We start from the raw sequence: 15,763 nt of genomic DNA on the forward strand, positions 1-15,763 counted from the left end.
CACTGAACTAAGTGAGTTGGACATACAGTATCAAGCCTAAACGACGATCAAGGCTCAAGCCTTAGTTGATTTCGTCACTTAGGTACAGAACACCAAGCTAGATGTGACTTGGAAGATGTATGTGGACGGCTCGTACAACCAACAAGACAGTAAAATAGGCATCCTCTTGGTAATACCGCGTGAAGATAGAATACAGTTGTCCGTGTAGCTAAACTATCGGGCCACAAATAACGAGGCAGAATATGAGGTCTTGATTGCTGGCCTGCAGCATATAGGAGCTAATAGAGTTCTCATCCACTCAGATTGTCAGCTGGCAACTCAACAACTATTAGGGGTGTTCGAAATAAATAATGCCCGACTTAAGTTTTACACTGAGGCTTTCGAGAAATTGAAGGCAAGTTTCCAAGAAGTGATTATTCATAAGGTCCCCCGATCGGACGACCAGTATGCAGACAAGCTGGCCAAATTAGTGAGTTCTTTATCTCTGGTTGTCTTGGATAAGCCGGTCGAGCAGGTTTTGCTAATGGCACATATCAACATGGTGGCTGGAATGAGCTTACCAAGTGATTGGAGGACGCCGCTGATTGAGTTCCTCCGATCAGGGGGTCACACCGGCTGACCGAGAGAAAGCTCGGTTGTTAAAAGAGAGTGTCAGACAGTTCACCCTAATTGGAAATCACTTATACAAGAAAGTTTTCTCAAGGTCGTTGCTCAAGTGCATCGGCTCAGATGACAGTTAATACATATTGCAAGAGGTGCACCAAGGTTCTTATGGTAATCATCTGGGTGGCTGGTCATTAACCTACAAGATCCTGCTGACTGGGTATTTCTGGCCAACATTGCAAGCTGACGCCACTCAAACAGTGGTCACATTCATATCCTGCCAGAAATATCAGAGCATATCGCACCGGCCTACTGAAGAGTTGAAGGCATCCACCGTGTCTTGTCCGTTCGACCAATGGGGCATGGATATCATTGGACCATTTCTCATGGCGACCGGGCAACGAAAATTTCTACTCGTGGTAGTAGATTATTTCTCAAAATAGGTGGAGGCTGAGCGGCTTGCTAAGATAATTGAGCATATGGTTATCAAATTTATATGGCAAAATATCTTGTGTTGGTTCGGCATCCCTCGTAAGCTCATCTCAAACAATGGGAGGCAAATATACAGGGTGGAGACTCAGAGAATGGTGTACTAGCTATGGCATCCTGCAGGCATTCACGTCAATGGCCTACCCATAAATTAATTGTTAGGTGGAAATCACCAATAAAGAAATCCTCAGAGGACTCCGAGCTTGGCTCAACTATGTCGGAGGCAACTGAGTTGACGAACTCCCAAACATGTTGTGGCCTTATCGTACCATGCCTAGAGAGGCGATCGGCATAATCCCATTTCATCTGGTGTACAGGGTGAGGTAGTGGTGTCGGTGGAGGTAGGAGTAGAGTCCAACTAGGTGTAGCTCTACGATAAGGGAAACACTGATCGAAGGCTCAAAGAGCTTAACTTGGTGGATGAAGTTCGAGATAAGGCCGCCATCTGGCTCACGGCATATCGACAACGCATGAAGCAAAGATATAACTAGAGGGTGATCCCAAGGTCACACTATATGAAAAATGACTTTTTACTTCGCCACAGTTTACTTCGTCAATTTAAATATACGAAGTAAAAGTGTATAAGCAACTTCGCTGAAAAAACCGACGAAGTATATACAAATATAGACTTCGCAGATTTAAAAACACGGGCTTCGCTTTAAACTGAAATAAGCTATTACTTCGAAAAGTTGTTAAATACCGAAGTAGTAACGTCGTGAATACAATTTTTAGTGTTTACTCCGAAGTAATAGTACAAGAGTTAACTTTTATTTTGAGACCACTTTTATTTCCCCCCACTTTTTTGTTAACTTCCCTCTGCCGAAATAAGGTTGGACCTCCTCTTCCTTCCCCTTCATTTCAGTCCTCTCCGTTCCCCCTCGTTAGGGCTTCCGATTTGGAGTCTTAGGCAACAGAGACTAAGGTTTCCTCGTTAGGGCTTCCGAAATAAGGTTTGACAACTTGCACTTTCTTACGCAGGGTTTAGGTTGCAAGTGTTTGAGATATACCGTATGTTTTCAATTTGACAGAGCTGGCGGAAGGCTGAGGTCCAAGTTTCTTTCCTTCGATTTCTTTTTCTTATTCTTCTTCTTTTTCTCCTCCTTTATTTTGCAAAATCATGTTTTAGACGGTCTCCAATTTGTTGTAGGTTTGGTGCTATTCTTCCAACAAAGTCAAGTGTTTGGAATTTTTTTTTGCTGTTTTTTTCAGTCTCTATGTTTACGAGGTCATTACCTAAAGGGCTGATTCATGATGCTTTCTTGGAGTAGATACTTCTGTTTTCGGTTGTTCTTTATTTGGTTTGTTGTTGTGGATCGTGTATTGTGGGATTGATTTCTGCTGTGAAAGTTTATACCAATTAAAATTGTTGGTTTTTGATGTAGAAGAATGCATTTCAGCTGCACAAATATAGATTTTTATTGAGCACTGACAATACTTCATGAGATTTATGAGTCATCCCATGCTTCCGTTCTTTATATATCCACATATTGTACAAAATACGCATTATTTTTCTTCATGATGAGTAGAAAATATTGACAGCTGTTGGAATGAGTATAAAATACGGAACTGTGCTCGATATGAATTTGACTACCTTTTTGCAGTCTTACTCTAACGTTTGCTTAACATATATGTAGTATCTTCAGGTTTTGATCAAAGAACACATTGAGCTAGCGGTAAATAATTTTAGCACGATAATTCTGAAGAAGTTTCTTGGGATTCTGTTGTACTATAATGGATAAATCCTGGATTTACTTAGATAGGAGGCCCAAAGAGTATGAGGAGGGTGTGGAACAATTTATTAGAAGTTGTTTACAGAATCCACATATCGACCCCAATTTAATTCATTGTCCTTGTTGCAAATGTATGAATCTTAAAAAGGGAGCGGTTATGTGGATTCGGAAGCATCTTTACTTCAATGGTTTCAGTAAAAATTATTTGAATTGGATTTGGCATGGCGAGGCTGCGGAGAAGGATAGATTAAATTCGAGTGTCAACCAAGAGCCAACTGATAATTGTCATGATGATTTTGAAACTGTTAATTTGTATGAGGCAGCGTATGATAACCATACAGAAAATCCAGAAGCATTTATGAAGTTTTTGGAGGAAGTAGAGAAGCCACTGTATAAGGGATGCAAACGTTACACAAAGTTGAGTGCACTTGTAAAACTATACAATACCAAAGCAAGGCATGGGATGAGTGATGCTCTATTTTCAGATCTACTAGCAGATTTTGGGGACATGCTGCCAGATAACCACAATCTGCAATCGTCAATTTATGAAGCAAAGAAGACATTGAGTTGTTTGGCTTTGAGTCATGAAAAGATTCATGCTTGTTCCAATGATTGCATCCTTTATAGGAAACAATATAAAGACTGCGTAAGCTGCCCGAAATGTGGCTTATCAAGATGGAAGCTAACCAAGAAAAATGTTGAGAAGAAAGGTGTTCTTGCCAAAGTGGTTTGGTATTTCCCTCCCATACCAAGATTTAAGCGCATGTTTAAATCTTTAGAAACTTCCAGAAATTTAACATGGCATACAGATAGCACAAGAGTTGTTGGTCAGTTACGTCATCCAGTTGATTCACCGTCATGGAAATTGGTGGATCATATGTGGCCCGACTTTGGAAGTGAGGCAAGAAATATTCGCCTGGCACTTGCAGCCAATGGAATTAATCCTCACAGCAATCTTAATAGTCACTACAGTTGCTGGCCAATCATGCTGGCCACATATAATTTGCCTCTAGACATGTGCATGAAAAGGAAATTCATCATGCTAACGATGCTCATTTCAGGGCCGAAACAGCCTGGAAACGATATCGACGTCTACCTTGAGGTTCTGGTTGAAGATTTGCAGTTGTTGTGGGAAGGAGTTGATGGAGTTTATGATGCTTATCGAAGGGAGGTTTTCACTCTTAAAGCAGTTCTTTTATGGACCATCAACGACTTTCCTGCATATGGTAACCTTAGTGGATGTACTACACATGGTTATTACGCATGCCCAATATGTGGTGAGGATACTTATGCAAAGCACTTACAAAATGGGAAGAAAATGTCATTTGCTGGTCATAGACGATTCCTACCACGATTTCATCCATATCGGAGGCAAATAAAGGAGTTTAATGGCATGGAGGAACTTGGTGAAGCAGGTAGGCCATTATCTGGAATTAAGTTGTTTGACAAGCTTTCAGACATAACATGTGAGTTTGGAAAGAAAACAAGTGTGAAGGGGAAAATAAGAAAAAAAGCAAAGGAGAATATTGTGGAAGACATTGAAGAAGAAAAGTATGTTGGAGCTACAAATTTTAGTAAATGTTGGAAGAAGAAGTCAATTTTTTTCAATCTTCCATACTGGAAATACCTACATGTTAGGCATTGTCTTGATGTTATGCACATTGAGAAAAATGTTTTCGAGTCTCTGATTAATACTTTGATGAACATCAAGGGAAAAACCAAAGACAATGTGGCAGCTAGGTTGGACATGGTTCAGATGGGAATTAGGCCTCAATTGGCTCCTAAAATTGGTGAGAAAAGAACATATCTACCTCCTGCAGCATGCTCATTCACAAAAAATAAAAGATAACAAGTATGTAGGTCATTAATGGATATAAAAGTTCCAGAAGGGTTCTCATCAAACATGAAGAATCTTGTCTGCATGGATGAGATGAAGCTGAGTAGCTTGAAATCACATGATTCTCATGTTATAATGCAGCACTTCCTGCCAATAGTCATACGTAATTCTCTGCCAAAATATGTTAGATATGCTGTCATAAGATTATGCTTCTTCTTCAAAGATATTTGTTGCAAGATTATCAATGTAACCAAGTTAGATAAGCTGCAATCTGACTTGATCGTTACACTCTGCTTATTGGAGCAGTATTTCCCCCCTTCTTTCTTCGATATCATGCTCCACTTAACAGTTCATCTTGTTCGTGAAGTCCAATTATGTGGACCAGTCTACTTTAGATGGATGTACCCATTTGAAAGATGCATGAAGGTGTTGAAAAGTTACGTAGGCAGTCGAAAATATCCGGAAGGTTGCATTGTTCGGAGATATGCAGCAGAAGAAGCAGTTGAATTTTGTTCAGAATATCTCAATGACCTTGATCCTGTTGGGGTCCCTAAATCACTACGTGACCCAAACGCAAGCATTCCTGGATTCTCGGCAAGCAATTCATCAATCATCATCCAACAAATTGATCTCCAACAAGCACACTTGACTGTTCTAGAAAATACAGAAGAAATATCTCCATACATTATGTAAGTGTACTACATAACTAATAATTATATGTACTTGGCAGTCCATATGTATTCATGAAAATAAAACTTTAGAAGTAAAATTCTTCAGTGAACATAAATCCTTCTTGAAGACAATGTTTCCCAAGAAACAGAAAGATGCAAGGTGGATACAAGATGCTCATAATAAGAGGTTCATTGACTGGTTTCGTGCAAAGGTGATGTAGAAGATGCTAACATACAATATTTGTTAATCATTGTTTTGATCACACTAATTAATAGGAATGCATGTCAGGTGGCTGCTGAAATCGATAGTTGCAATGGTGGAATGGCATCGTCATTGAGATGGCTGACCCATGGACCACGTGTGCGAGTCTTAAAGTGTGATAGCTATGTCATAAATGGCAATTTATACCAAACAAAAGAGCGGGATGATGAGAAAGTTTGTCAAAACAGTGGTGTTTCTCTACTTGCCAACACGATGCTTGTTTGTAGTGCCAAAGATAAGAATCCCGTGTTAGAGAATGTGACTTTTTATGGAGTTATTGAAGAGATATGGGAACTAGACTATCATCAATTTCAAGTTCCTCTTTTCAAGTGCGCATGGGTATCAAATGACAAAGGAATACAATACAATGATGAATGTGGCTTCACCTTAGTTAATCTGAACAAACGAGGCCACCAGAAGGATAAATTTGTGCTTACAAGTCAAGTTAGACAAGTATTTTATGTTGCTGACCCACTGAACAAAGGGTGGTCAATAGTGATTCAAGTTCCAAATAGATGTTACGAGGGAGAAGAGGATCTTTGGACCAGAATTCCCGAAGCTCGACCAATTGATAATGTTGATATTCATTGTATTCCTACACATGAAGGATACTTTAGATCTTCTAAAGAGGGTTTCTTTGTAACAAACAAGAAAAAAAATGATGTTTTCCACTTTTATGTCATCTGCATTAATATTTATTGTTTTTACTAGTATTATTTTTACTTGTTCGTATGTGTTAATGTTATTATTTGTATCACGTCTTCTTTTATTATATTGTCACTGCAGACTTTATATACCATTATCTCATCATTTATTTTCCTATATGCAGGGAAAAGAAAAATGCGTCCTAAAAAATAGCAAAATATGATGAGCCGCGTGTAGTTGAGGACACCGAACTACACCAAGATGCTGATGGGTTAGCAGCTGCAGAGCTACGAGGAGAGACTGAAATAGAAGAACCTCCTATTACGGGGCAGAAGAAGACTCGGGGGCCTACATCAATGTGCAGACTTATTGCTGCTGCAAGATGGGGAAAAAAGTCGACAATTGAATATGATGACATGGGATGACCTGTGTACAATGAAAATGGGAAGACACTATAATCTTTCATAGGCTCTGTTGTTAGATCCATGGTGCCTATTAACATAAAGTCATGGCCCACTGTTCCAGAGAACATGAAACAGAAAGTGTGGGAAGAAATATCGGTGAGTATAATCCAATAATACACTTCCTTATGAGATTGCTTATGTTTTTTTTTCATTGTGATTTTTTCAATATACAAATTGATAGCAATTACTGCTGTGTGTTACAGAATGTCTTCGACTTAGCACCTCAAAGCGAGGAGGCAGTGATGAGTTCAGCAGGCCAGAAATGGAGAGACTTCAAAAATAAACTCAACAGTATGTTTGTCTGGCCATATAGAGATAATCCTGAAAAACTGAAGTCACCACCGGAGCAGTATCAGATCCCATCTGCAATTTGGAAAGCTTTCGTCGATGAGAGGCTACATCCATCTTGGGAGGTACTTGATGATATTATCATGTTATATTTAAATTATTATATGCACCAAGATTTAAAACATTTAGGGCATTTAATTAACAAAATGAAGTTCTGTACAACAGGAATATATATAATAAGTTCATGTACAACAGGAATATATATAATAAGTTCATCATACTCCATCCTATTGTTTTTAAATTCTAGCCATTCTTCTAAAAATTTACTTTTTTTTTACGTGACATAGGTCACTCATGAAAAACAAAAGGAACGGGCGAGCAATTGCAAGTATCATCACAAAATGTCTTGCAAGGGATACATTGGATTGGAGACTGAATTGGTAATCCATGGAACATTATATTGTCCTTTTCATGTAGTACGTCATGTTTTAAATGATCGTTTTTTAGAATTGTAGAGGCAGAGAAAAATATTCAGGGAGGATGAGGAAGTTGATAGGTCATTCCTTTGGCATAAGGCCCGCGAAGACAAATCCGGAAACATCACAAATACAGAGACTGCTGAAGTTGCTGAAAAAATTGTATTATTTTAGTTTTATTTCGAGTTCATTCATAATAAGTGAAAAAAGTGTCTTCATTGGATATTTAATGTTACCTCCATATTTTTAGGATGATTTGTTGGACAAAAAAAAAGAGGGGAGAGTTCATATCTTCTGGAATCAATGACGTATTAACTACTGCATTAGGGAGCCAAGAACCTTACAGAAGGGTTAGAGTGTAGGGGGATTTGTGAAGCCCCAAGTCTACTTCAAAACTCCAAGGAAGAAGAGGGAGTTGGTGTCAAAGGCTTTGGCTGAAAACTTCAAAGAGCAAGCGGAGGAAACAAAGAGTTTGAAAGCTGAAGTTGAAAACCTGAAGGCTCTTCTTGCTCAATTTATGCCAAAAACAAGTGATCGAGTTTCTGAACGTGTAGCATCTAACAAGTCATCACATATGGCAGTTCAAATATTGGAAGATGATGTGGAAGTTTTTGAATGCGACAATTCATTCAATGAGGTTTTGTATTATATTTGGTACATTAAATTTGTTTCCTAGCTTCAGATATTAAAAGATAATATCTTATTGTTCAGGGAAAAAAATGTCATTTGGCTCTGAAGAATAAGGGGAATGTGGTGGCATATGGCACGATAGTATCCGACGGAGGCCCAAATGTAATGCTGCACAATGCTCCACTTGGGGAAGGCAACTTAAAGGTGTCTGTTGATGTTGTTTTACAGGAGGAAGCGGAGCTTCCAATTCCACTTAAGTCGGGACCAACAGTAATGGTAGATGCTGTTGGAACTGTGGTTGGCTGGCCAAAAGAATTGGTGATATTTTTGATGACAAAGGTATTTTCAGTTCACTTTTCTGTTGCTATAGTTATATATTTTGCTACAATTATTTAAAATTACAGAAAAAGGAGAAACCTGTACCACCATTTGCTATTTTGGAGGTTCCTGATGAGAAAAATAAATTCAAGGAAGTTGAAAGTGCTCTACCAATGCCATGCAAGTTTTTGTATTCTTTTGTTGTTAGACTGATGACTGAGGAGGAGACCATTCCTATCGAATTTGATGAAGCCATGTTTGGACGTAATGTGAGTACATCGTTGTTGAGAGAGGATGTCATGCCCTGTATGGAAATGAGAGAGATAGGGTCCAGGCAAATTTTGGTCTACATGGGGTAAGTTATGTCTTATATACAATTCTTCTCTTTGCATGAGTTCATGTCTTAAGTAACCATGTTTTTTATTACTTGAATGCAGCTACTTGTACAAGTACTTGAAGGAAACAAACAGGGCTGAGTATGTGTCGTTTGTGGATCCCAACAAAATACCAGCCGCTCAAGATGGCAGTACCTCTTCACAACACATTGCTAATCAGTTGAAAGCATCAAACGGAGACAACATATGCCTTATCCCATACAACACTGGGTATATTTTTAATCCCTGCTCAATTCCTAATACATAGTATCTTAGCTATATATTGACAATCGTGCAGGAACCACTAGATCTTGACCGTTATAAACGAGGACAAAGATACAATTTATTTGTTGGACTCAATGGGTAATAGGAACCGAGATAACGCTTGGAAAACTACAGTGTGCAAGTATGTTTTAGATTATGTAGATTGATAGATTGATTAGTAAATATGAAATGAAATAAGTTCTATTTTTACAATGTAGTGGAGTGAGGACGTACCTTTGTATGAGGGGTAATCTAAAATGACCAACTTTCAAACAGTTGACGGTATGTCTTATTGAAAACATGCATTCCTGGTTCTTATATATTTGGTTTTTCACTTTGCATTAACTTTGATTCATTAGGGTAATCTCAAACAACAAGGTTGTGTTGAATGTGGATATTGTGTCATGCGATACATGAAAGAGATTGTTGAATGTGAGGATTGCTAGAATGTATACTAAAAGCCTAGCTTTTGGTATAAACATTTATCTAGAAATAAGAATCACATTAGTCAAATGTCTACATTTATGATAAATTTAGTTGTTCAATTAATTTATATTGTAAATAACAAGGTGTGTGGTGTCACACACAGAAGATTATGTTATCAGTACCTTATAAATTATAAACAGTAGCTCACGACCAAGATGGAAAGGAACAAACCATTGGAAGGTCGTAGTGTAATTAGGTATTAGTTTATCTTAACTATATAATTACACTAGTACACTTAGAGTGTATTGAGTAGGACCATTAGAGGTCGTTTCTTTTATACTGTCTTTATAAAGGAACAAAGACCTCAGTTATTATGGAAGTGTGTGCTCTTAATCCCAATATAATAACAAGCACATATATTTGATATTTATTTCTTTAATTTATCAATGGGTGAGATTTAGTTCGATAAATCAATAAGCCCGATAAGTTGGGAAATGATATCACTTATAGTGTGTGTTGTTGATTATAGAAGGAAACTATGTCCTAGTGATCTAGGTTGAGAATGACCCCAAGAGGAGCTCATAAGGATTGTCATGTTAAACCCTACAGGTGGACTTAGTCCGACATGATGATGAAGTTGAGTGGTACTACTCTTGGAGCTAGATATTAATTAAGTGAGTTGTCAGTAACTTACTTAATTAGTGGACATTTGTTATCTTAAACACAGGGAGACTAACACACTCATAATAAGAAGGAGCCCAAAATGTAATTTGAGATTGGTGCGGTAGTTCAATAATAGTTCTCTAGTGGAATGAATTATTATTGATAAAATTAAGTTGTGTGTTCGGGGCGAACACGGGATGCTTAATTTTATCGGGAGATCAAAATCAATTCCTTCTCTCGGTCCCTATCGTAGTCTCTTAATTATAGAGTACTATACTCACCTTCTTACCCACCCCATAGGGGCCGACCAATCTAGCTTGGAGACCAAGCTAGGGCCGGCCAAAGTTTGATTCATGGGTGCTTCAAGGTGGCCGGCCCTAGCTTGGGTTCAAGCTTGGTGTGATCGGCCCAAATTAAAATAAAAGGATTTTTATTTTTTAAAATTTTTCTTATGTGGATAACATAATTTAAAAGAGAGTTTAAAAATTTAAATATTTCCTTTTATAAGATTCTACAAAATATTAAGAGAAGAGCTAAATCTCTTTCCTTATTTGTAAATTAAAAGGTTGATTTTAATTTTGGTAAAAACTTTCCTTTTAATTATGTTCATGATTTAAAAGAAAGTTTAAAAATTAAAAATTCTCTTTTATTAGTTTCTACAAAAGATTAAGAAAAGATTTAATATCTTTCCTTATTTGTAAATTGAAAGGAGATTTTAATTTTTAGAGATAACTTTCCTTTTTGGAAATTATCCACATGTTTAAAAGAAAGATTTTAATTTATAAAATTTATTTTTATTAACCAATCATGAAGGGATTAAAATTATTGGAGAAATTTTTATAAATTTCTAGAAACAAATTAGGAAGTTTTAATTAAAACTCTCCTTGTTTTGGGGAAAGAGGCGGCCGGCCAAATAAATTGGAGAAGAGAAAATTATTTTTAATTAAATAAATTTTCCTTTTCATGGCAAAAGAATTAAGGAAGTTTTTATTTAAATTTCCTTATTTGCCAAGACCAAGGATTATAAAAGAGGGGGTAGAGGAGACTTCATGGCGAACGACTCTATTCTTTTTCTTCCTCTCTTTTCTTCCTTGGTGTGGCCGGCCCCTAGAGGTTCCCCTTCTCTTTCTCTCTTCTCCTTCTTGTGGCCGAGACTTCATCATCTCTTGGAGGCATAAAAGTGGCCGGATCTAGCTTGGAGAAAAGGAGAGAAAGAAGTCTTGTTTCATGCATCCCTTGGAGCTTGGTTGGTGGAAAAAGATCTTCATCTTTTGGAAGCATTGTGCTTGGCCGAAACTTGAAGAAAGGAGAAGAAGGTGCTTTGGTGGTTTCTCATCTCGGAAGATCGTTGCCTACACAACGTCCGAGGTTAGAAGAGGAATATGGTAGAAGATCAAGAGGTCTTTCTAAAAGGTATAACTAGTATTTTTCCTTTCCGCGTCATACTAGTTATTTTTGGAAATAATACCAAATACAAGAGGCATGCGATTCTAGTATTTCGAATTTGTTTTCGATGTTGTATTATTTTGTTTGTTTTTCCTTGTGATTTGATTGTTCTTTTCGGTTGACCTAAAGTTATTTAAGGAAATTAAATATTAACTTTCCTTAAAAGGCTTTGTCTAGTCGGTGGTGGTTGTTCTCATATCCAAGAAGGCCATGTGCCTCGCCACGTCAGTACTGGAAGCCAATTTTGGAAATTAATATTTAATGAAATTAATAACCTAGGTGATTTGGATCGAACGTGTTAAGTTCCGCAGGAGATCCGAGTCTAAACCTAAAAGAACAAATAGATTAAACTTTGGATCAAACGTGTTAAGTTCCGCAGGCGATCCAAGTTTAATTTAAAAGAACACATGGTAGCTAGGAAAAGGTTCAGACCTTTGTACAAAATTTTTGTACAGTGGAACCATTAGGTTTTCTGAGAAGCAACCAACAAGGATCTACAGTTGGAGAGGAAGGTGTGTGAATTTCTTCCATTTTGAACAGGAATGCACATACTGAATCAAAACGTTCACGCCCTGCTACTGCTTTCTTCTCATGCTTTGATATGGCTTCTTTCCTTCTTTTTTTTCCTCACCCTTAGATGACACCCTGTTTATGGTTTTATACAAAACTGTGTTATACATAGTTCTATTAGTAGCTGGGGGAAATTAGTAACTGATTTGGGCATGGTTACCTTATAGACCTAATAAACTATTAAATTTCTGCTTGCCGATGATTGAGAATATAGAAGGCTGTCAAGGAACAACTATTTTTATTTCTAGAGCAGTAGTTACCTTCACAGGATGTGTACCCATCTCCTTGATATGGGACATTATTCACTATAGGGCATACACAGAGTCTACCTCTGAAGGTATCCTAAAGAATTCAAATTGACATAATTTATCTAAAATGCAACTTCAAAGCCTATAAACAATGTGATTAATGACAAAGTACCTTGCAGGCTGTGATATTTAATTTTGGGTGCTGCCAACAACAACCATTTGATTTAAGGCACTCATTTGTTTCAATATCTGAAAAAAGAATAAAGCAAGCATGAACCACCCACTCGTTTTGGCATGCAGTTCAGTAGAAATGAATAGTCATGCAAACCTCCACTCAAGCACACAGGAGGTTCGGTAGACTCCTTGAATCCTGCACATATAGCCTTCAGCACAGAACTCCTCTCTAATTTTCCTTTTTGTGGACAGAAAAGTATAGTCTTGCTATTAGCACTAATGTTATAAAATGCTTTTAATTAATACTAGTCATTTGCTAATAACAATGACAAAACCTTTCTAGACACGTGCTTAGTTTAAATCAAATCTAATAGAACCTTAGGCATCAAAATATAAACTGTATTATGAGTTGAAATTCAGATGTTTTAAGATGAGAGACAAGGGATCATAAGTCATACCTCGATATTGAACATTATTTATGACCAAGGTGGGTAGAATACTGACATCTCCACGAGAACCATGCCCAAGCTACCATAAGAAAATGTTCAGCATATCAGCTAGGCTACTTGAAAGATGCAGTTATCTGTCCACACCGCTAATTCAGTACTTTCGTGTTGTGTGATTATTGAGCAAGTCTCATTGTACAATTTTTTGCTTTTTTGTCATAGTGCATGTGAAATTGAGAATGCAATACATTAATTTAACTGAGCATCTAATCACCATGCGATTGGAACTACTAAAACTTAAGGTTCAAAAAACTGTTGGATCATTTTTATTGCACATTTGATGAAATGTTATTGTTACTATAAGAGTGCATATAACAATACATATTTATTTGTCTTATCATGCTTTTGTTAATTTAATTCATGATTTTTTTGTCAACTTACTGTGTTTTGATTTAAAGTTTTCAGTTATAAAACATAACATGATAGTTCTTTCTAAATTGCAGTTTGCAGGTTGTGTAAAGAACCAGTACTATACGTAGACACAATATGATGAAGTGAGAATTGAATGGAGTGAATTTGTGTACTCGTATTTGAAGTGAATTGCCGGTTGTGTGAATGAACCAGTACATGTTTTTGGTTTTGTATGGCTTATTTTGATCATATTTAGGGAGATTTATTTTGTATAAACATATGCTGAAATCATGGCTTATTTTGATCAAGGCTTATGAAGTTACCTTTTGTGATGCTCAAAATTACTGAAGTCTAAAAATAATGAAGTAAAAAGAGAAAAAAATACTTCACTTTATTCATAAAATCTGAAGTAAAATCTACTTATAACTTCGAAGCAATACAATTTGTTGCTCGGTTATTACCAAAAATTCCGAAGTAGTATCTATCTATTACTTCGATCCAGAACGAAGCTAAATGTAATTTAATCGATAATTACTTTAGGAATTAACGATATATGATGAAGTAAAAGTAATCCATTATTCATTTTTAACCGAAGTTAAAGTAGGTATATTACTTCACAACAAATACTAAACGATGAAGTCGAAAAGGATTAATTACTTCGGTGTTTTTAAAAACCGACGAAGTTATATGCACTTTTTACTTCGTAATATGTCTGAACCCGACACCCAATACGACTTCATTTTTTCTGGGCCTACGACTTCGGAGTTTCTCCGAAGTAAAATGAATCTTTTTACTACACGCGTGTCTACTTCGGTAAAAACAGGTCTTTTACTTCAGGTAATCAATGAAGTAAAAAGTCATTTTCACATAGTGTCATCCTAGGTCGGTGACTTGGTATGGAAAAGGGTGAAGCTGATCGGTGATTTCACCAAGCTGGAAGCCCCTTGGGAGGGACCGTATAAAATCATTTAGAAGCTCCCTTTGGGAGCTTACCATTTACAAGATGAAAATGGGAGAAATCTCGAGCAACCCTGGAGCACAAACTATCTCCAGCGATATAAGGTTGGGTGAGAGGTGCGTGATTAAATTTAGATATGCTTGTAGAAATGTTTGTTCCATGAGTGCAGGAGGATATGAATGAAAATCTACTTAGTGCCCAAGAATCTTGAACCATCTGGCTAGGTTATAAGCTTGTAGAGTCTTCACGTCAAATATGGAAGTCAACAGCAGAGCGGCAGCTATAAACACTAGTAAAGTTAATATCAACAATTGAGCGGCGACTATAAACTGTTGGTGTGGAAAGCATCCGACGATCGAACCCAAGTTTTGATAATGGAAAAGGGATTCAAAGTTAGGATTCCTTGTTATCTAACGTGCTTAAATGAGGTTTCAGGAAAGTCCTAACTACGGTTAGGTAGGTGAAAATACTAAGGGGTGATAACCCTAGGGGAAGGAAAAATCCTAAGGGGGGGGGAACCTTAGGTCCTAGGGGGTGGTAAGCCTAGGTGGAGGAAAACCCTAAGGGGCGGCAACCTTAGGTCCTAGGGGGTGGTAACCCTGGTGGAGGAAAATCCTAAGGGGAGGTAACCTTACGTCCTAGGGGGTGGTAACCCTAGGTGGAGAAAAACCCTAGGGGGCGGTAACCCTAGGTCCTAGGGGTGGTAATCCTAGGCAGAAAGTCCAGTCGGTTTGGAGGACCGAACTGGCACCAGGTAATCTCTCTTGAGGAGAGTAGGTGAGGACGCGTTCCCCGCAGAGGGAACACTAGGCGTCGGGTCGACCTAGGGTTTCCGGTGGAAAATTCGAAGTCAGACTTGGACAGTCAAGAGATTGTCAATATTTTATTTATGACTATTATGTGCTAACTTTATTTTGCAGGGTATGTGTTTAGGACTAACACATTTTGCAGGAACAAAGGAGCAAGTCATACCTCGGATGAACAGTGTCCGAGATGCCTTCATGGAGCTTCGAGACGCCTCGGGTGCAAGGCAAGAGCTGACTATGCAAAGGAGCTGGAGGCGCCTTAGAGGACAACCAAGGCGCCTTGGATGCTGCCTTTGAGGTGCCTTAGAGTGTTGATTGAGGCGCCTCAAGGTGGATAAGAGGTAGCGACGTTGAACTCATCTCAGCATTCGATCCGAGATAAAAGTTGGGGTTTGAGGTGCCTTGGACTGGCATTGGAGGCGCCTCCAACAACTTATTTAAGGCTTCTTCGACCAGCAGCTAAGGCAACGAATACACAAGCAATCTTTCCTCAATTAGCTGCTTACGAGAAGTTCAGACGAAGCTACAACTTGACGTTGACGACTCGGAGTTTTATTTCTGCCA

At 37.9% G+C, this 15,763-nt stretch overlaps 1 protein-coding gene and 1 long non-coding RNA gene across 2 annotated transcripts; one reads left to right on the top strand and one right to left on the bottom strand.

Annotated features, from left to right (window-relative positions):
* The first annotated feature begins 2,979 nt into the window (after positions 1-2,979).
* LOC122050600 lies at positions 2,980-4,671 on the top strand. The gene has a single exon (XM_042611494.1). It carries the CDS (start codon positions 2,980-2,982, stop codon positions 4,669-4,671), a length of 1,692 nt encoding a protein of 563 aa, XP_042467428.1.
* A 7,749-nt stretch (positions 4,672-12,420) lies between these two features.
* LOC122053978 lies at positions 12,421-12,790 on the bottom strand. The gene is made up of 3 exons (XR_006132483.1): positions 12,733-12,790; positions 12,577-12,653; positions 12,421-12,498 (listed from the first exon to the last, which is right to left on the bottom strand). It is a non-coding gene; the product is annotated as an uncharacterized LOC122053978 (long non-coding RNA).
* Positions 12,791-15,763: the final 2,973 nt, after the last annotated feature.

Source organism: Zingiber officinale, chromosome 3A, assembly GCF_018446385.1.
Source record: "Zingiber officinale cultivar Zhangliang chromosome 3A, Zo_v1.1, whole genome shotgun sequence".
In the NCBI taxonomy this organism is placed as follows: Eukaryota; Viridiplantae; Streptophyta; class Magnoliopsida; order Zingiberales; family Zingiberaceae; genus Zingiber; species Zingiber officinale.

Excerpts from the sequence above, each read along its gene's own strand:
- LOC122050600 (XM_042611494.1), top strand. The coding sequence starts at position 2,980 with ATGTGGATTCGGAAGCATCTTTACTTCAATGGTTTCAGTAAAAATTAT.